Below are 21,635 nucleotides of genomic sequence, written 5' to 3'. Positions count from 1 at the left end.
GTAAAAAAAGATTAAAAAATGTATAGGGTGGTGGTAAAATGTGTAAAAGATCAAAGAAATAATGAGTTTGCAGTTAACCCAGATTGGTGTGTGGGCCTGTGTGGGCCTCTGGTCATCCACTGGTTGAGAAGGTCAACTTTCCTGATTTATAGGAAGATAGTTTCATTAAAGCCAGTCTGACCTGAATTATTGCCAAAGGCAGCTGGGATCTTTAGTCTTAGAGTTGGTTATTATATAAAGGTTGAACTCAGCAATAGAATTTGACTTTGTTTCTATAATCCTTCCAAGATTTTGTTCAAATTCCCTTTTTGAAATATCATACGGTCATTAACTTCAGTACACCAAGGAAAAAATGAGTCAATAATGACTTTCATTTACTTATTTTGTTATTAATATCAATTTGACTGAATACATTAATACTTGCCCTAATTATTTCTATGACTAGATTAGAAAATTCTTTATGTGCATTTGGAGCCCGGGGTCAGATCTTAGTAAATTTTGCTAACTATCAAGTTTCTAACACAACTCGGAAATTGGAAATAAATGACAATATGCATTTGCCAGGAAAAGAGCAGTGTCTAGTTTATAATCATCATTGGTGACCGTGCAAGCTGACATGAACTGGTTCTGTAGCAGTCTTGAAGACTTGTCACCCAGGTTATAGTTAGTACATTAGCATTGTTGTGTGATTGGATCTCAAGGGCACATGTGAAAACCATACAGCCCCAGGAGCCATTGTAGTGTGGTATAAAGACCTCTGGACTTTCATTATTAGTCCTGCTTTTCCTTTACTTACTATTTGTGTGATTTCAACAATTTCTTCATCTTACTGAACCCAGGACCTCAGTTTCCTCCTCAATAAAATGGGAATAGATATATTTATTTCAAAGTGTTACTATAATTATTAAACAAGGATTTATAGGGGGGCACTTAAACTCTCAAATGTTGCACTGCATAGTCTAAGGTCATTCAATAAATTTGGAAGAGTACAAAGGACAGTACAGTACAGTAGGTGCTGATCACTGTTTTTGTGTTTGGTAGATGAAATAATTTAAAACCACCAAATGAAGACTTAAATTAACAATAGGGAAGAAATTCCAGGCTTCAGTTGTTAAGAGAGAGATTTGGATTATTAAAAGTAGAATTGCCTTCTATGGAAACGTTTTTTTAAAAACACATCTTCTGAGTTTAGAACCTTTTTTTGAATCACTGGATGACTTTACAAATATCTGTATAGGAAATGCAGGAGAACTCACAATTGAGAGAGGGTGAGAATTAAAGTCAGTTTATTTAGAGCTACACTGTTTCACTTTGGTTGCCACTAGCCCTGTTGTGGCTATGAGCCTCTCAAATATGGCCAGTCCAAATGTAAAACACAACTGGACCTCAAAGACTTAGTACAGAAAGGAAACATACTTAATAATTTTTAATATGATTGTATGTTGAAATAATACCTTGGGTATATTAGATTGCATAAAATGTCATTAAAATAAATTTCACCTGTTTCTTTTTAATTTTTAATGTGGCTACTGAAAAATGTAAAATTGTGTATGTGTCACATTATATTTCTGCTGGACAGTGCTGATCTAAAGAATAACTATACAAAGTAACTCTTAAATTTAGGCCTTCTTAAGTTCAGATTATCAAGGTCAAGACTGCTACTCAAAAGCTAAGAATGGGGATGCCTGAGTGGCTCAGCGGTTGAAAGTCTGCCTTCAGCTCAGGCCATGATCCCAGGGTCCGGGATTGAGTCCTGCATCGGGCTTCTTGCAGGGAGCTGGCTTCTCCCTCTGCCTATATCTGTACCCCCCCCCCGTCTCTCATGAATAAATAAATAAAAGAAAAAGAAAAGCTAAGAATGTCAGAAATTGTTTTTTCGATTCTGTTTGTAAATACCCAAATTATTTTTGACCCATGGCCAAATTAACTTGCAGAACTGTGGTACTCTGAAAGTGGCACCCAACTCTTTTTTTTTAAGATTTTATTTATTCTAAGGAGGGCATGTGATGGGATGAGCACTGGGTGTTATACCACATGTTGGCAAATTGAATTTAAATAAAAACATTTTTTAAAAAGATTTTATTTTTTCATGAGAGACACAGAGAGAGAGGCAGAGACATAGGCAGAGGGAGAAGCGCAGGGAGCAGGATCTGGGACTTGTCTCCGGGACTCCAGGATCACACCCCGAGTCAAAGGAAGACGTTCAACCACTGAACCACCCAGGCAGCCCAGCATCCAACTTTTAAAAGACAATATGAAGAATTCTCCTATCACAAGAACAACTAGTAGAATTAATGATAAATACTTTCCAGGAAACTTTATTTTTTCAAGATCTTACTTTTAAATAATCTCTATACCTGACAGGGGCTTGAACTCACAACCAAAGATCGAGAGTCAGTCACATCCTTCACCAAGAGACAGCCAGACACCCTCCCACCCCTGGAAACTTTTAAAACAGACCACCTGAAACAGTTTACTTAACTCTCCCTTACTTGAGGAACAGACTAGAGAGGTCGAGCCTGCAGGGCGTTTGCTTTACTGTTGGATGCCCAGACTTCTTAGGAAACTGGTAGTGGTGGTGGTGGTACTTAAACCATATAGCGGATTGGTTTAATTTAACTGTTTCTCCAATTACTGTCAGAAAATTAAATAGTACTTTCTGTATTATTAGTGTCCCCTTTTAAAGGGAAATAAATGGACTATTATAGGCACACAGTGAAGTATAAGAGGACTAAATGTAGAAATAGATTATTTTTTAAATTTCCCCAAGAGATTACAAATTGAAAAAATACAGGAAGAGTGGGGGGAATTACCAGTTATTATGGACAAAGTAGCAGTTTTAAAACAGCAATGGTAACTTTGTCAGGGCACTCACAGGAATGTTCTGTGCTAGTATCTGAAAGCAGTTAATCACAACTTCAAATCATCACCTACTTTTGAATTCCTTGCTATTCTGCCTCATGAATTGATTGGTAGGAAAATGCTATTTTTAGTTTGCTATATCAGGAGGAACTAATCGCACTTAATAAATATATCTTTAATTCACATACACATCTAAAAACAATCATTCTGCACTTAATTTCCTGGAATCTATAGTTTGTTTTTGTTTTTTTTTTTAAGATTTATTTATTTATTCACAAGAGACACACAGAGAGAGAGGCAGAGACACAGGCAGAGGGAGAAGCAGGCTCCCTGCGGGGAACCCGATGTGGGACTCGATCCCAGATCCTCGGATCACGCCCTGAGCCAAAGGCAGACGCTCAACCACTGAGCCACCCAGATGTCCCTGGAATCTATAGTTTGAATGCTTATATAATGCATTTGTGTTTTTCAAACCATGATTTTCCCATTTGGGCTATTTAATATACCCATTGAATCGATATTTGAATTATGGAAAATGGTGCCATAATTATCCCAGATGTAAACCATCTTTTGCATCATTACCCTTATAATTTCAAATAGATTTTTATGTTGTTAGTTTTGTGTTGTTCAGTCTTCTGTTTTATAGTCTTTGAAATGTCAGATCCAGTGATGTTTACATTGCTTTAGTCTTTGAAGGGAGGGTCCCCAGCAATTCTGCCTTCATTTTGAGGGTGGGTAGATAATAAGAAACCAGGCCAGGAGCATTGTTCAGTTGTATGCCATGCAAAAATGTGCAGCCCAGATGGAGAGGAGTCCCTAGGGCATCCGTTTCTACCTGCAGTCTTTTGGTACAAACTCATGACAAAGTGAGTGTGGAAGTTGAAACACACTGTAGTTACATGAAAGGGACAAAATTAAAAATAAATGGTAAAATGGGTAATAAAACTCCTGAGCTTTTCATAAAATCTGGAGGCAGAACATTCTTGAAGGAGGAGAGAGAAAACCTGCATAGGTATCTGATTTATGTCTCCTGGCTTCAGCCTGGCTTTCCAGCACACTTGTCAAAAGCCTTCCTCTCAGTTATGACTTCTCCACACAAAACCTACACCTTATTCACACCTCTTCTCTCCTGGAAGACCTTTCCAAGCACTTTTGGAGATGGAGACCATTTTTCATGTGCCTCTTCCTTTCTTTCCTTTCCCATGAACACTGAGCCATCCTGCCCTTGAACCCTGCAGTGCTGCATTCTGCACACTCCCTCCACACACTTTTTTTAAAATTTATTTTGGAGAGAGTGTGTGAATGAGTTAGGGAAGGGGCAGAGGGGGAGAGAGAATCTCAAGTAGACTCTTCACTGAGCGTGGAACCTGACATGGAGCTCAATCTTACAACCTTGAGATCGTGACCTGAGCCAAAAGAGCCACCCAGGCCCCTGCTCTCCCCCGCACAGCCATTCTTTCATGGGAATCTTACCACTGCCCCCTGAAGGCCAGGGGGCAGTCTACTGAGTAGACTCTGCAGGTCCTGCATCACCTATGGCCTGACCCATTTCATCTCCAGTACAAAGGCATTTGTAGAGGCTAACAATCAGCTGGCAGGTATTAGACCCAGCACCAGTTTTCCGACTGTAGATCCTATGGGCCTTTCATCACTGCCATTTACAAACACAGTGTTCCCTTTAAAACAGCATCAAAAGCAGAAAAACCAAACCTTCTTTGACTTTACCATTCCTTTCCTACAGCCAGATTCTTCTAATTTGATCATGTCTGAACCTGGCATGACATCGTGGAAGGACTGCCAACTTTGGAGCTGGACAGGCCAGGGCTCAGACCTACCCCTCATGATAACTGTGTGATCTTGAACACATTTCTAAGGCTCAGCTTCCTCACTTGTAAAGTACCTACCTCATAGGGTAGTTGGACAGCAAGGGTAATGACTCTATTAAGTGCTTAGCCCAGTGAGAAACATGATAAATTTTAATGTTATTACATAATTGTCTCCTGCATACCAACTTCAAACCGGACCTCTCACAGAACTTGATCTTGCCCAGAATGCTAATGGTCTTTTCTGGCTGACTTACAGCCTTTTCTCAGCCTTCTCCAACTACTCATGCCTTAATTCCCTCTATTCCCTTGACTTTCTTAAAATTATATTACTGAGTCTTCCTCTTCTGGTGGCTTCTCTTGTGTCTAAATTACTCATTCTTTTCCTCAGTCTACCCTTATGTAAGTCCACTGTGGTTTAGCCTACAGCAATAGCTCTTACTTGACAAGGCTAAGTTGAATTAATAAATCAGAAAGGAGATAACATTATCTCTTTTGCTTTGTGTGGTACATCCTCAGCCTTGGTTCTTCTTTACCTGTTTGCCTTCTACTTCCAAATATAAAAATGTCACATTGGATTTTATTCATCTGCAAACAGGTAAAACTCCAGCACTATTAACACAGGAAGTCTTTAGCTATCTTGCACCATGTGGACATGGCAAGTCTATGCCTAAAATATGTTTGTATGATGATGATATGAACAGTGTTATTTTCCAAGTAGTATTCTGTAACTTACACAATAGTCTTACCTACATTGTCTGAATTTGTTCTTCAAGTTAACATGATGAGTCGTGTCCTGAATTATCAAATACATTTTATAGATGATGTAAAATAAATTTCTGACTTTGATGCTGGGGGTAGGGGACCAGTGCCTTTACTGTTTAAATCATTCTATTTTTTTCTTTTGCCCTTTATTCCATGTAACTTCCCTGGTGTCTAAATGCTAGATTTTAGGCTAAAGAATAGACAACATATTCTTATCCAGTTTAGGGAAAACTAAGAAAAAAATGTACAAATCAAAACAGAAAATTGAGTTATTTATTACCAGATCAAGAAAGTTATAAATTTGGATACTTGATTGTAAGAGTTTGGGGGAAAGTATTCATGTTATTTACATTTCTTATAATTAATAAGAGCTGGGGTGTGTGGTTGCTTCAGTCAGTAGAGCATGCAGTTCTTGATCTCTGAATTGAGGGGCCCTGAGCTTAGGTCCCACATTGGATAGAGAACTTAATTACTTAAATAAAAATAAGAACTGACTGTAATATAGAGAGAGATTTAGACTGGCAAAAATATGAAAAAGTTATATTGTCAAAGATTTTTAAAGGGTAAAAAGTTAAGCTTAGTTTAAATGGGGGATTTCATCTCTTTAGTTAGAGAAGTCTTCATGTTGCCATAGACCACATCCATTCATTCATCATTCACTCTGATTGTCTTTTGTTCTTATTTAACAAAGTATGTCCTGTGTTTGTTTTGCAGATCTAAAGCGGGAAGCCAGTATCTGTCATATGCTGAAACATCCCCACATTGTAGAGTTATTGGAAACATATAGCTCAGATGGAATGCTTTACATGGTTTTTGAATTGTGAGTGTACATTTTATTTTCTTAAGAGTTAAAGTTTTAAGTAGTGCTGCTTTGGGATAATGCTAACACTTTTCTCTTAAAATTTAATAATAGTTGTACACTCATCTGTTTAAAAAAAGCAACAAGAATAAAAGGATTATCTCATCTTAAGCTTCACAATGGCTAAGGAAACAACAGTTGGGCATATTTAGTTACCTTCATTTCTATTATACTTCAGAGAAATGGCTATAGAGAGAGTTCAGATGAATAGCAGGCCCCAAAATATAAAATTCTGACCATAGGAGTCTTGTCAAAGGGAAGTAGGATGGGAGTAGAGGTCTCCATGTAGTAAATAAGCCTCTCTGGCAACTAAAAACAAGTAGTAACAAACTTAACTTCCTATTTTGATATAATCACCATATTGGCTTGTTAAGGAATCTCTGTAAACAACAGAGTATTTTATTTTAATAAGCTACTTGACATGTTTCTCATAGAATTTTTGTCAGTAAGATGGAGAAATGTGAGCTAAGGATAGTATGAATGGGTAGTTTACCCAGTATAACTGGGTAGCTGAGTGGAGGATTGTGTCCAAAGAGATTGTATAAAAGCTTTATGGAATGGCATTCTCTTCAAAATTTTAAGCCGTAACTTTGATTAGGGTCTTTTACAAAGGTGGTGATCAAGGCATTGGCCCAGATTGGAATCATTTTAAAAGACTCCACTGGGGATGAATTTGCTTCCAAGCTCACTCACATGGCTGTTGGCCACAGCCTGTTGAACTGAGAGCCATAGTTCCTGTGAGTCATTGGCCTAGACTTCCCTAGGTTCCTTGTCACCAGGCCTTTCCAATATGGAAGTCAGTCTCGTAACCTAATCTCAGAAATCACACACCATCACTTCTACCATATTCTGTTAGTTAGAAGTCCCCAGATCCAGCCCACACATAAGGGGGAGAGGATTACATAACGGTATGAACACCAGGAGATACTGGTGATCCTTGGGAACCATGGCAGAAGTGCCCCTCACACCCCTCTATGGAAGGCTAACTAATACATCGTATATCTAGGTCAAAATTTCAAAGCATTTTACAAGTTTGTAGCAAAGGAGCGGAAACAGAAAAAGATGAAAACTTAAGACCAGATAATCCAGACTCACTCATTCAATTATATAAGTGCAAGATCACTATAAGCTTAGTTGAAACTGCTTATGTGAAAAAGATGTAAATGTTTTGAAAGTTAGTTGTTGCAACAGCTTTTAAAAAGCCCTGAATGAGATCTTTGGCTACATAATTAGAAGTATATAGTACTTAGAACCAAGCCCACACTCTGTATTGTATACTCACTCCCTGTTCTCCCTAGTGTGTTCATAGTAAGCAGGACACTGGCACGCTTCCCAAAAGGGATAACCAGAGGGGAAAAGAGCCTATAAAATTTTGCTCTTAGGGCAGCCCTGGTGGCGCAGCGGTTTAGCGCCGCCTGCAGCCCAGGGTGTGATCCTGGGGACCCGGGATCGAGTACCGCGTCGGGCTTCCGGCATGGAGCCTGCTTCTCCCCCTCTGCCTGTGTCTCTGCCTCTCTCTCTCTCTCTCTCTGAATAAATAAATAATAATAAATAAATAAATAAATAAATAAATAAATAAATCTTTAAAAAAATTTTTGCTCTTAGAGTCAGAGCCTTCAAAATTTTTGTTGGCATACCTGCAAAAAAAGAACTTTGAAAACCAAGTACCTCCTCACATGTTTTTGAGCTGATCTATTAAAACTTCTATTGTGAGGCTGTAATTTTTAGTGTTTTGTGTATTCTTTTAAATGTATTTTCTTCAAAACGGTAGATTGACACCTTTACCTCATTAAATTTATGGAAAATGACTGCTATGTGACCTAAATGGCAAAGCCAGTCGTCACTGTCAAGCCAGTCAGCCAAATCAGACTCACTTTCAGAGAAAAATCTGCCTTCATTTTTCAAATAAAATTAAAGTGTTAATAGACATCCCTATGAGTCATCTTACTATTGATTTTTAATTCTAAAATAGATAAGACTTTGCCATGCATATACGTCTGGATGAAATAAGATGGCTCTCCTCTTTCTTTCTGAAGCTCTGTTTTGCTCTCAAGGATCTCTCCCTTAGAAGCTTTGCATTCCCTAGTTGTCTCTAAAGCTAGGCAGGCTTTTCAGGGTGGGTAAGCAGTTCTTCTTTTGAGGTGGACTCATATGAGTGGAGATGTGAAAGGAAACTCAACAGGCCATAGACTTGTTTTCAGACAGATCAAATTATGGCAAATGAAGAAATGGACATGGTTGCCTTAAAAAGATCCTAATTCTTCTATGTTCTGGAGTGACTTTGGGTACTCTCAGGGATACCCACCTCCCAGTTTGAAGACCATGGAAGAGCTGTTGAAAAAACTGGGAAGCTTTAGTTACTCAAGAATCCATTGATTTTCTTTTTCTGCCAAGGGAGTCTTCAGAGCAAAGGCCATGGTAGAACATAATGGAAGTCTTCAGTTATTTAAAAGAGTGTCATATGTAAGAGGATTATATGTTTGTCCAGTGTAGGGTCAGGAGCTGTAACTGGAATCAACAAGCAGTGAGTAGATTCCACCTCTAAGCAAGGAAAGCCTCTTTAGTAATTAGATTAAGTCAGTGAATGAAGCAGGCTGTCTCACAGCATATGCAATTCCTCACTAGAAATGCTCAAGCTAAAGCTGGACCCATCCAAGGAGGCTAACGATAAGGGTTTAATTTTGGACTAGAGAGGGCCTTTAATGTCCCTTCCAATTTTAAGATATTATAAGTCTTTTTAAAAAACTTTCTCTGAAAAAAAAACTTTCTCTGATTTAATTTTATTCTTTATTCAAGAAGTCTGTATCTGTATTTTTATTCACTGAGAAAATGTAAAAACCAGTTTTATTGTATACTCTCAAGTAATGAGCATGGAAAGCAAAATTTTAAGATTCTCCTAAATGTCATCATGTTTGCTATTTGTTTAAAGGAATCTAAGCGACAGTATGGTAGAAAGAAAATGATCTTTGGTGTTATAAAGCTGGGTTAGTATTCCAGCTCTGTCCCTTTTACTAATTATGTGACTTCAACCACATCTTTTAGCTTCTCTGAGCCTCAGGGTTTTTTAACCTTTAAAATCTTCATAAGATTATCAGAGCTAGATGTGAATTCACTTTGTAAAATGGTATGAAGCACTCTACAACTGGAAGGTATTGTTTCCAGGGGATTTAGCAGGTTAGTTTTAGTCTCTCCTGCTAAATTATATGAGATTTTATAGAGCTAACTTTTTGTATGATTCAGTAGTGATTGAAATAATTCCTCAATGGCAGTATATGTAGGTAAGACTTCATTAAAGTTGCAGATCTACCTGTCACCTAATCTCAGTGTTAACCCAAATCATAAGAATGTGGCTTTATAACTTAATTTTCATAACTTTTTGTTTTTGGAAGATTTCAAATAACGAGAATAGTATGAACCTCAATGCACCTGTCACTGAACTTCAAGAGTTATCAGCATTTTGTCATCCTTGCTCTGTGTGTCCTTTACTGTTTTTTCTTTTTTCCTGGTGATTTCTAAAGTGATACCACTTCACCTATAGATATTCCTATTTGGCTTTATAAAGAAGGACTTGATATATAGATACACATAGATGTCGATCCATTTGTAATATTATCATACCTAGCAAAATGAACAATCATTCCTTAGTATTAGGTCATAATCAGTTGATGTTCAGTTTTCCCTGATTGAACATCAATTTTTGAAAGATCTATTTCTAACTTTAGAATTAATTTTATTAGCTCTGGCGATCTGGAAGTGGATTATGAATCCACAGTTAAAATAACTTAGTTTTCTCAAAAGGACCAGAAATAAAATAGGAATCTAAAATTGTTCTTTTGTATCATTTTTTATAAATTCACCTCAACAGTTGTCTTGGTTCAGTTTTTTGTGTTCTCTTTGATCTCCTGAGTTTAAAACAAATGAGTAAAGAAAAGACCAATTTACTCTTAAGATTTAAGATCCTGTGGTTCAAAGAGCAAAGCAGTAAGTTTGTGTGTGCTTCCACCTACTGGCTAGGTAAGAGATTGTCTGTACAGTTGCAGTATAGACAAAGCTACTCCAGAGTTCATTCCATGTTTCTGGCAGTAAGTGTAATGATCCCTGATACTCCAGACCCTTTCCACAGATTTCTGACATGCCACCAATACAGAGTAGACAAAGGGAAAACAAGTGAAATAAGGTCAGTTGATTTTGCAATTTTTGGCTACTTGGAAACAGCTCTGATGATTCTGATGTAGAAAAAGCTAGACCAAACAATATATTTAGATTATCAGTGAGTTTCTTGATATGGCATCCGTATCTGCCTTTGCCAAAGACTATGTATAACCAACTCTCCCTCCCCCCCCCCCTTTTTTTTTTACCTTTTTTCCCCCTTAAACCGAAGTCATGAAATTATATGGCCCGCTCTGGTTGCTTCTTCTGTTAGAAAACTCTTCCAACTAATTGATACCCATTTAATTACAAATGGTTTTGGAGATGCCTGATTGGCTCAGTGGTTGAGTGTCTGCCTTAGACTCAGGTCATGATCCCCAGTCCGAGGATTGAGTACCACATCGGGCTCCCTGCAAGGCTTTCACTTCTCCCTCTGCCTGTGTCTCTGCCTCTCTCTCTGTGTCTCTCATGAATAAATAAATAAAATCTTTTTTAAAAATTTAAAAACAACAGTTTTAAGTTTAAAGTATACTCAAATACAGAGACTCACAGAAGCAGAATTTTAGAGCCCAAATATATTAAAGCAGTAGATTTTAAAATGTAACATTGAAAAATTCTGAGTAGAGCTTGTCAAACAAACTTGTACCCAGGCACCACCCCTAGATACTCAGTTTCAACAACTGCTAGCCCCAAAATGGGAGGTCAAGAGATGATTGACCTTTAAAGTAGGGGCATTACTATTTAGAGACTATGTTGTCATTTTCCCCAACATTCACAGTAGTTTGTTAGAAATCTGCATGTGTTTGCACTATATCCATTGCTTTGGGATCACACTTAAATTTGGATTTATCTGCAGTAGTTTGCTAAAACATATTTAAAAATATAGGTTCAGTTTTGAAGATGGGCTGTTGTTGTGTCCCCCTCCATTCAAATTAAATGTTTATTTCTAAGTAACACATCCAGGCTTGTCTTCAGTAGTGTCTGATACTTGAGTTAAGCTGTAAATCCTAATTTGGCTGGCCAAGGAATTTTAATTACCTTATTGTAGAATGATTACATATACCATGGGGAGACTTTTACAGTAATTAAATATGGATTTAAAATATATCTGACATGAAAACAATAGTTTGTATCTTTTGAAATAATATTAGTGGTATTTTTGAAGCTCACAAAGTAAATAGACTGATAGCTCTTTTATTTTTTTAATTTTATTTCTTTTTTCTTTTTGGTCTGGTGTTTATGCTTGGAGAAGGGGATATTTGTAGAATTCATTTATGCTGATAGAGTAGAACTGATTTCTACTTACTAGCAAACATGCCAAGGAAGGGAAAGTATATTTGTTTCGTATCAAGCAAGAAAAGTCTGAACTCTGGCATTTAAAATTATATGAAGCTCTGTACATGTTTTTATAGCTAATCTGATCTATTTTCATTTTTTGTTTTTATGTATAATGATAAAAATTGCTATTCATTCATCACATATTTATTGAATGCCTGCTTAAGTGCTGGGTAATAGGAAATGGTTGGAAAGTATCACTTGGTCCTAGTAAACATTAGAAACTTGATATGTAAGGTAATGCAATAAGATATATGAGAGGATATAGCTGGGTGCCTGTGAAGACCTTTGATAAATACTAGTTGAAAGAAAAAACTTTATCAGAAAGGGAGACAGAACATAGACTCCTAACTCTGGGAAACGAACTAGGGGTGGTGGAAGGGGAGGAGGGCGGGGGGTGGGGTGAGTGGGTGACAGGCACTGAGGGGGACACTTGACGGGATGAGCACTGGGTGTTATTCTGTATGTTGGTAAATTGAACACCAATAAAAAATTAATTTTTTAAAAAAAAGAAAAAAACTTCTACATCATAAACTTTTTTAAAAAAATTAAACATTTCTCTTGACTGGCTTCACCACTATATTAAATGTTTAGTTTTATTTTAGTTTTAAGAACTATGTGTCGGGGGTCCCCAAGACCTACCCCAGGTTTGATGCTTGACTAAGAGGACCCCTAGGACTCAGCATCTAGTCGTATTCACAACTGTGAATTATTGAAGCTCAAAGATTCTATAAAGTAAAACCAGCAAAGAGAAAAGGTATATGAAATGAAGTCCAGGGGCTGCCAGGCACAAGCTTCCAAGGCTCTTCTGCCAGCAACCAGTTGTGATAACACATGTGAAATGTTGCCAACTAGGGAAGCTCATTAGAGACTCAGCACCCAGTGTATTTATTTGGAGCTGATCGTGTAGGCACCCTCTGCCTGGCACATACCACCTTCCAGCCTCCCAAAGAGAAAGCAGGTGTTCGGGATAAATCATATTGTTTGCATAAACAGTTTAGACATAGTGAGCCACGCTTTTCAGTTAGGACGGTAGGAACCCATCAAAGTTGCCAGATGCCAATCAAGAGCTAACTCAGTAGACAGGCCTTTCAAACCCTTCAAAAGCTTATTAGCCTGCTGTCTTCATTTTTTTCTGTACAAACTAAAAAAGAGATAAATAGAAGGGTTTTTAAGTTGATAAAACTCCTGGATCTGCAAACAAAATATAATTGCCTATAATGAAAATTGTGGAGTTTGGATTTTTTTTTACTTTTAACTGTAACTACTGTATCATTTTGGCATCTATTAACAGAAAAATGTAAGTGTCTCAATTTTTGTATAAAACAAACCCTAGATTAAGATGCTACAGTGTAGAATAAATTTTAACCTTTGAATGCTGTCTACTATCTTAGAAAGGAATTTGAAGTCACTCTGGTAAATTTTTTTGTATATAAAAGCTGATCTAAAACCACTAAAAATAATTTTGGAATAAGTTCATATATATACAGGATGCCTGGGTGGCTCAGCAGTTGAGTGTCTGCCTTTGGCTCAGGGCATGATCCCAGGTCTGGGGATCGAGTCCCACGTCAGGCATGGATCCTGCTTCTCCCTCTGCCTATGTCTCTGCCTCTCTCTCTCTCTGTGTCTCTCATGAATAAATAAATAAAATCTTTTTAAAAAAGTTCATATATGCATAAAATAAAATTCAATTATTTTTCTGTTATTTGAAAGAAATTTGTTCATTTAAAAACAAAAAATTATAAGTAGTTTCTAGTGTAAATCTTTACAGTACACATACTTCATACAAATTTAGAAATTGTAGATAATTATAATGACAAAAGTAATACCATTAGCAAAAGTTTTTGCTATGCATGTGTCATATGTAATGATTTCCTTATAGTTGGACATTTATACTGTTTTCCCTATTAGAAATAATGTTATGATTAATAATATTCTTATACATAATTACTTGTTCACATCCCAATTGCTTTATTTCCTCAAAATAAATTTTTAGAAATAGAATTACAAGGTGAAAGAGTGTACGAACACAGACATATACAAACAGCTACATCACACATAAATGTAGCCTTTTCTTATACAATCTGTTACATTTAGAAAAAATGCACAGAACTATACAGCTTAAGGAATTATTGTCAAGTGAACAACTATCCACCTACAACTCAGATCAAGAAATAGAAACACTGCCTATTTTCCTCTTACCACAATCCCCTTCCTCTCTCAGAATTACCTTTAATCTAGACTTGACCTCCATGCTTTCATATCTATATCATCCATAAATATCCCTAAGTAATATAATTCAGTATTGTCTGTCGTTTAAAATCTTTATTTAAATGAGATCATATAGCATACATTCTTTTTTGGTCTGTGAGATTGATCCAGGTTGCTTTTGTGCTCCTTCCTTTTATCACTGTATAGTATTGGAGTGAACATTCACAATTTACTTACTCATTTTAATGTTACTGTGTATTTGAGTTGTTTTCAGATTTGGCTATTTTGAACTATGCTGTTGTAAACAATCTTGTACATATATCCTGGGCACAAACCTAGGAGTGGAACTGATAGGTTATAGAGTATATACAACCTCAGTTTTCTAAGATAATTCAGAGCTTGTTTTGTAAAGCAGATGTACACACCGACCCTTTACCATTGATATTTGACTGTAAGGTGATCCAAGTCCTAGTTTTCCTGGTACTGCCCCTGTTTAAAAAAACCTGTTGTTAGTCCTTATGAATAGCACCCTCCTTTTATTCTCATGATTAGTTATTGCCTACACTGCACACCCTTGCTGATACTTGGCATTGTCAGAATTTTTTATTTTTTGCTCGTTGGTGTGTAGTAAAACCTCATTGTGATTTCTCTTGATTGTTCTTCCCTAATTGCCACTTAGTGACATATCCTTTCATTCTTTTAATATGGTACCTTTAGATTAACAGAAGTTTGTAATTTTTTTTTTTAAATTTTTTTTAATTTATTATTATTTATGATAGTCACAGAGAGAGAGATAGAGAGAGGCAGAGACACAGGCAGAGGGAGAAGCAGGCTCCATGCACCGGGAGCCCGACGTGGGATTCGATCCCGGGTCTCCAGGATCGCGCCCTGGGCCAAAGGCAGGCGCCAAACCGCTGCGCCACCCAGGGATCCCAGAAGTTTGTAATTTTAATGCAGTCTAATTTATCAATTTTTTCTTTTATGGTTACTGTTTTGGGTCTTGTTTAAGAAATATTTACTACTCTGAGATTATGAAGATCTCTTCCAGTGTTTTATCATCCATCTGAAATTAATTTGGAGTATGCTCTGAGGTAGCAGTCCAATTTCATTTCTTTCCATGTGGATACTTAGCAGCCTCAGCACAATTACTGAAAAGACTGCTCTGCAGACCACTTTTGCCACAAATAAAGCACCTATACGTGTGTGATTGTTCCCACGTTTTATTCTGGTCCATTAGTATATTTGCCTGGCATTGTACCCAGAGCATGTTGGTTATCTTATTAACTATAGCTTTATAGTAAGTCCTGGTAACTAGGAGATCAAGGACTTTTACCTTGTTCTTCTTCAGCCAGTTCTTGAGGGGTGTACTTCTCCCCATTTTTCATATACATTTTAGAATCAGGCTGGCAGTTTACACACACACATCCCTGTTGGGATTTTGCCTTGAATTTTAGTATCAAATCTTTATAGCAGCTTGAAAAAAATAATTGACATGGTTACAATATTGAGGCTTCCAATTCTTGAACATGATGTCTATCTCCCATTTATTTAGATCTTTGATTTCTTTCAATAATGTTTTATGCTTTACTCTGCAGAGGTTGTTTACATCTTTTGTTAGATTTATTCTTAGGTATTTGTTTTTAAAGGTAGATCCATCTCTCTCATATCCTTTATCTTTCCCTCCTTCTTTTTACTGACTTTATATTCCTTTCTATTCATTAAACTGTATCAATCCCGATAATTTATCTGTAGAACCACTTGAATTTTCTGCATACCTGATCATATCATCTGTGTAGGAGGAGAATTTTGTTTATTCCTTTATCATTCTTATACATACTGCTTTATCTAGCCTTTACTGCAATGGATAAAACATTCAGAGCAATGGTGATAGCAGTTATCTATCTTTATTTCTGATCTTAGAGTTTGTTAAGCATGATTGGATGGTGAATTTTATCAAGTACTTTTTTTTCTTTATATGTTGAAATGACTCCTTTGATCTGTTACTGCAGTGAATTTCATTGATCCTTTGGCTATCCATACTTGGCCATGATGTATAATCCTTATATTCCCTTTTATGTATTGCTAGGTTTGGTTTGTTTGTATATATGTTTTAGACATTTTACATCTATATTTATAGAAATATTGTACTATAATTTTCTCATATTGTCCATACCAGGTCTTCATATCTAGATTGTGCTAGCCTCATAAAATGAATTGGGGAGCGTTCTCTGGTTTTGCTTGTTCTCTTTATGATTGGTAGAACTCACCTATAGACCCATTCAGGCCATACTTTCTTGTGAGAAGGGTTTTCATTTCTGATTCAATTCCTTAAATATTTATAGGAATATTTGGTTTTCTATTTATTACTCTTGCTTTGGATGAATTGTATGTTGCTAGGGATGAATGCATTTTATTGAAACTTTTTAAACAGTTTTGGCACAAGTTGGTTCATAACAACTCTGCAGGATCTTTTCCATTCTTTGCTAATTTGTGCCTTTTCTTTTTCCTTCTCAGCCTTGCTAAGTATTCACCAGTTTTATCAGTCTTTTAAATGACTTTTAGCTTTGTAAATCCTTTTCATTGCATATTTATTCTATTTCAATAATTTCTGGTTGTTGTTATTTTCATCTTTCTACTTTGGGTTTACTTTTCTAGGGTTTTTTTTCCCTTCCCTTTTAAGTTTCAACGTTTTTGTACCCTTGGGTTTTAGATGTGTCTCTTATTTAAAGGCATATATTTTTTTTAATTCTAGACTCTCTATTTTTGACTTTTAATTGGAGCATTTGGTACATTTATACTTAATGATATTTGAGGATAGTTGATTTATGCCTATGGTATTCTTACATGCTTTCTGTTGTACTGCCTATTATGTATTTCTTTCCCTTGCCTTCCCTGACTTATTTGGGTCAATTGAATATGTTTGATCATTCTATTTTTTCTCTACTAACTTGGAAATTTAAGTATTCTTTTCTGTTATCTTAGTGTGTACCTCAGGAATTATAGCACAACTCCCTAATGCATCATGCTCTAATCTTGATACCATAATTGTCTTCCTGAGTAGTACAAGCACTGTAGAACACATAAATTTGATGTAATGCCCCTCCTTTGACTTACAGGCTGTTGTTTTCACATATTTATATTTGTTTGCATAGATACATAAGCTATATGCATTGACATCACTCCAACTTCTTTTATTATTAGTTTAGATTTACCCCCACACTTGTCCTTTCGTTGTTCATTATTCTTTCAGCATCTCTAAGGTTTTATCTGGATTCATTTTTCCTATGTCAGTCTGCCGGATGCAAACTCTCCATTTTTATTAGTTTCAGAATTTCCTTCTATCTTCTTCAGTCTTGAAGGATATTCACTGAGTAGAGCATTCTAGGTCAGCATTTTCGTTCCATTAGATATCATTCTACTATCTTCTGGCTTCCATTGATGTTGAGAATTCAGGTAGCAGTCTATCACTAATCTAAGGGTGATCTCTATTTCACAAGTTATTAAAAATGTTTTCTTCATCTTTTGTTTTCTCTGTGGGTTGTGTGCGTGCATGTGAGTCGGTGTCTTACTCTTCCCTTTGATTCTTTAAGTCTCTTGAATCAGTGTACTCATATTGTTTGTGGTAATGGAAGATTTTCAGCCATTGTCTCTTTAAATGTTGCCTCTGCCCCTTTCTTCCTCTCATCACCTTTGTGACCACTTAAGCATACCTTATGGTATGCTCTATGTCTTCTATATTTTGCATGTTTTTCTCTTGAAAAATCTATATTACTTTTCATTATTTTCATTTTCTTACAAAAAAATTCAAGCTCAGCTTCTATGTTCTGGGATCTAATAAGATTCATTATTTGATAATCTATGCTGGATAATCTCAATATATGAAGTCCCTTTGGGTTTGTCTTTATTGTTTATCATTTCTGCTGGTTCTTGTGCAAGATCTCTTACCCTTTGTGTACCAGATTCATTTTGACTGTGTGCTGGAAATTATTTCAAATATTACTGGCCTAAATAACTCTTTCTTCCCCCCAGAGAGGACTTTCATTTGCTTCTACCAGGCACCTTCAGGCACTGGCAGTTTGGAACTATGTTAAAGTTTAAAGCTCAGATGTTTAAGAGCACTCAGAGATCAAGGCAAATTGCAAGTATGTGAGGGGGCTAATTACTTCTGGTTCACCCCTAGCTCGTTAGGGTCTTAGCTCAAGGTTGAAGAGTACCTTGAGTACTTCTGTGCTTTATGAGATTCCTCTGAATTCTGACCCTTTTTCACTTGGAGATCTTCTGTGTAAGCACATGTCCCCAGGGCAGGAAGGACTCGGATTCTTTTTTTTGTGTGTATATTTTTTATTGGAGTTCAATTTGCCAACATACAGTATAACACCCAGTGCTCATCCCATCAAGTGCCCCCCTCAGTGCCTATCACCCAGTAACCCCATCCCTCTGCCCACCTCCCCTTCCACTACCCCTTGTTCATTTCCCAGAGTTAGGAGTCTCTCGTGTTCTGTCACCCTCTCTGATTTTTCTGGCTCATTTTCTCTCCTTTCCCCTATAATCCCTTTCACTATTTTTTATATTCCCTGTATGAGTGAAACCATATAATGTTTGTCCTTCTCCGATTGACTTACTTTACTCAGCATAATACCCTCCAGTTCCATCCACATCGAAGCAAATGGTGGGTATTCGTCGTGTCTAATGGCTGAGTAATATTCCATTGTATATATAGACCGCATCTTCTTTATCCATTCATCTTTTGATGGACGCTGAGGCTCCTTCCACAGTTTGGCTACTGTGGACATTGCTGCTATAAACATTGGGGTGCAGGTGTCTTGGCTTTTCACTGCATCTGTATCTTTGGGGTAAATCCCCAGTAGTGCAATTGCTGGGTCATAGGGTAGCTCTATTTTTAAACTCTTGGAGGAACCTCCACACAGTTTTCTAGAGTGGCTGTGCCAGTTCATATTCCCACCAACAGTGCAAGAGAGTTCCCCTTTCTCCACATCCTCTCCAACATTTGTAGTTTCCTATCTTGTTAATGTTCCCCATTCTCACTGGTGTGAGGTGCTATCTCATTGTGGTTTTGATTTGTATTTTCCTGATGGCAAGTAATGCAGAGCATTCTCTCACGTGCTTGTTGGCCATATTTATGTCTTCCTCTGTGAAATTTCTGTTCATGTCTTTTGCTCATTTCATGATTGGATTGTGTGTTTCTTTGCTGTTGAGTTTAATAAGGTCTTTATAGAGCTTTGATACTAGTCCTTTATCTGATACGTCATTTGCAAATATCTTCTCCCATTCTGTAGGTTGTCTTTTAGTTTTGTTGACTGTTTCTTTTGCTGTGCAGAAGCTTTTTATCTTGATGAAGTCCCAATAGTTCATTTTTGCTTTTGTTTCCCTTGCCTTCATGGATGTATCTTGCAAGAAGTTGCTGTGGCCAAGTTCGAAAAGGGTGTTGCCTGTGTTCTCTGGGATTTTGATGGATTCTTGTCTCATATTTAGATCTTTCATCCATTTTGAGTTTATCTTTGTGCATGGTATAAGAGAATGGTCTAGTTTCATTCTTCTGCATGTGGATGTCCAATTTTCCCAGCACCATTTATTGAAGAGACTGTCTTTTTTCCAGTGAATGGTCTTTCCTCCTTTGTCAAATATTAGTTGACCATAGAGTTGAGGGCCCATTTCTGGGTCCTCTATTCTGTTCCATTGATCTATATGTCTGTTTTTGTGCCAGTACCACACTGTCTTGATGATCACAGCTTTGTAATACAACTTGAAATCCAGCATTGTGATGTCCCCAGCTCTGGTTTTCTTTTTCAATATTTCCCTGGCTATTCGGAGTCTTTTCTGATTCCACACAAATCTTAAGATGATTTGTTCCAACTCTCTAAAGAAAGCCCATGGTATTTTGATAGGGATTGCATTGAATGTGTGCATTGCCCTGGGTAGCATAGACATTTTCACAATATTAATTCTTCCAATCCATGAGCATGGAATATTTTTCCATCTCCTTGTGTCTCCCTCAGTTTCTTTCAGAAGTGTTCTTTAGTTTTTAGGGAGGACTCTGAGTCTTGATAACTCTCTGAGTTCCCATTCTCTCCCAGATTTTAGGCAATATTCTTAACAATTTGGTTAGTACTCTGATGTTTCCAGGAAGTTTTTTAATCCCACTTTTTTCTTGTCTTTGATGGGAGATATCACCTAGCCGATGTCAGTAATATAGTTAAAACTTCTTTTAGATAGTATCATATCATTCTCCATACAGATTTACCAATTTATATTCAAACCAGTGATAGATGACAGCATCCATGTTTTACGTTTTGATAAGTCAGAATGTTTTGGTTGAATTTGCATTTGTTTTGTTGCTAGTATGGTTGAATATCTTTTAAAGTATCCACCCATTTCTTTTCATCCGTTCACTTTTTTTAATTTTTTGACATTTTATAGGCATTCTGGTATTTACAAAGGATATTTACTCTTTTCATATATTTGCAAATATTTTCCCCAAATTTACCTATTTAATTTTGTTTATGATATAGAATTTCTTGTGTGTTTATTTTTTAAATATGCAGAAGTTTACATTCTGCCAGAGAAAAAAGTTACAAATAAGCAAGAGTAAAGATGAGTACGTATGTATAGGTTAATACACACATATACATTTCCTGGCTCTCTCCCCCAGGAGAGTCTAGAAGCAGTGGAGCCGCAGTAGTATGAGCACACGCATACCCAGATTTTCATTTCTTTTTTTTTTAAAGATTTTATTTCTTTATTAGAGAGAGAGAGAAAAAGAAATCTTCATTTCTAGATGTCATTCCCTGATAGAAGGAGCCTGGGCTCCTTGGAGAAATGATGACTCCTAGAACTGGGGCAGAGAATATACAAGATGAGCCGGGGGCATTTTATAGTGTCTGAAAGGAAGGAAGTGCTCAAAGAAACAAAAAATAGGGGCATGTCAAAGGGTCACAGGAGCCAACCTAAAAGAAGTCTCTGTGGCCAAACCTGGAACAATTTGGGTAACAAAGTAACAGTATTGGATTGTAACCCAGAGTACAAAATACATATCTATGAGTCCATACTGATACACATAAATTATTGAATAAATTGACACTGGGAGAGAGGAAACAAATCTTTACAGAATTCCAAACGGTATTTGTAGATACTACCCCCCACACACACACCATCCTGCCAGGAGACGGAGATAATCCCTCTCCTTCCTTCATTGTGGGCTGGACTTGGTGACTCACTTTCAAAGAACAAAGGATGGAAAGGAGAACATAGTTTGAAGTGGAGAGAACTGGCTGGTCCCCTTCCCCCTAAACAAAGAATCAAGTTAACACCTCCAGTGATGTCATGTGGCTATCACGTGTCTCCTGAGGTGATTGGTGGTTGTGTATGGTGCTTCTCTGTAATATCCTTCCCCAAAACCCACAACCCCCATTTAAACTGGAAAAAAAAAAAAAAAAACAACCCACAGATTGAAATTGAGGGACATTCTACAAAACAGCTGGCCAGCACTCCCTTTTTTTTTAAAAAGCAGTCGAGGTCACGAAAAACTGGAAAAGACGGAGAAATTGTCACAGACCAGAGAAAACTAAGGAGCCTAAATAACAAAATGCATTGTTCTGTCTGTCCCGCATAGG

The 21,635-nt window shown here is 36.9% G+C and overlaps 1 protein-coding gene across 8 annotated transcripts in view; it reads left to right on the top strand.

Moving 5' to 3' along the window:
• CASK (calcium/calmodulin dependent serine protein kinase) overlaps positions 1-21,635 on the top strand; it is a 348,892-nt gene that overhangs the window by 119,358 nt on the left and 207,899 nt on the right. For all 8 annotated transcript variants that reach the window (XM_055337533.1, XM_055337531.1, XM_055337539.1 and 5 more), the window contains exon 3: positions 6,165-6,270. In XM_055337533.1, the coding sequence (XP_055193508.1) occupies positions 6,165-6,270 (106 nt within the window). The remainder of the gene's footprint in view (positions 1-6,164; positions 6,271-21,635) is intronic.

This window comes from Nyctereutes procyonoides, unplaced genomic scaffold (genome assembly GCF_905146905.1).
Source record: "Nyctereutes procyonoides isolate TBG_1078 unplaced genomic scaffold, NYPRO_anot_genome, whole genome shotgun sequence".
Taxonomy (NCBI): domain Eukaryota; kingdom Metazoa; phylum Chordata; class Mammalia; order Carnivora; family Canidae; genus Nyctereutes; species Nyctereutes procyonoides.
The sequence above is the reverse complement of the archived record's forward strand: the minus strand, read 5'-3'. Positions and strand labels throughout refer to the sequence as shown.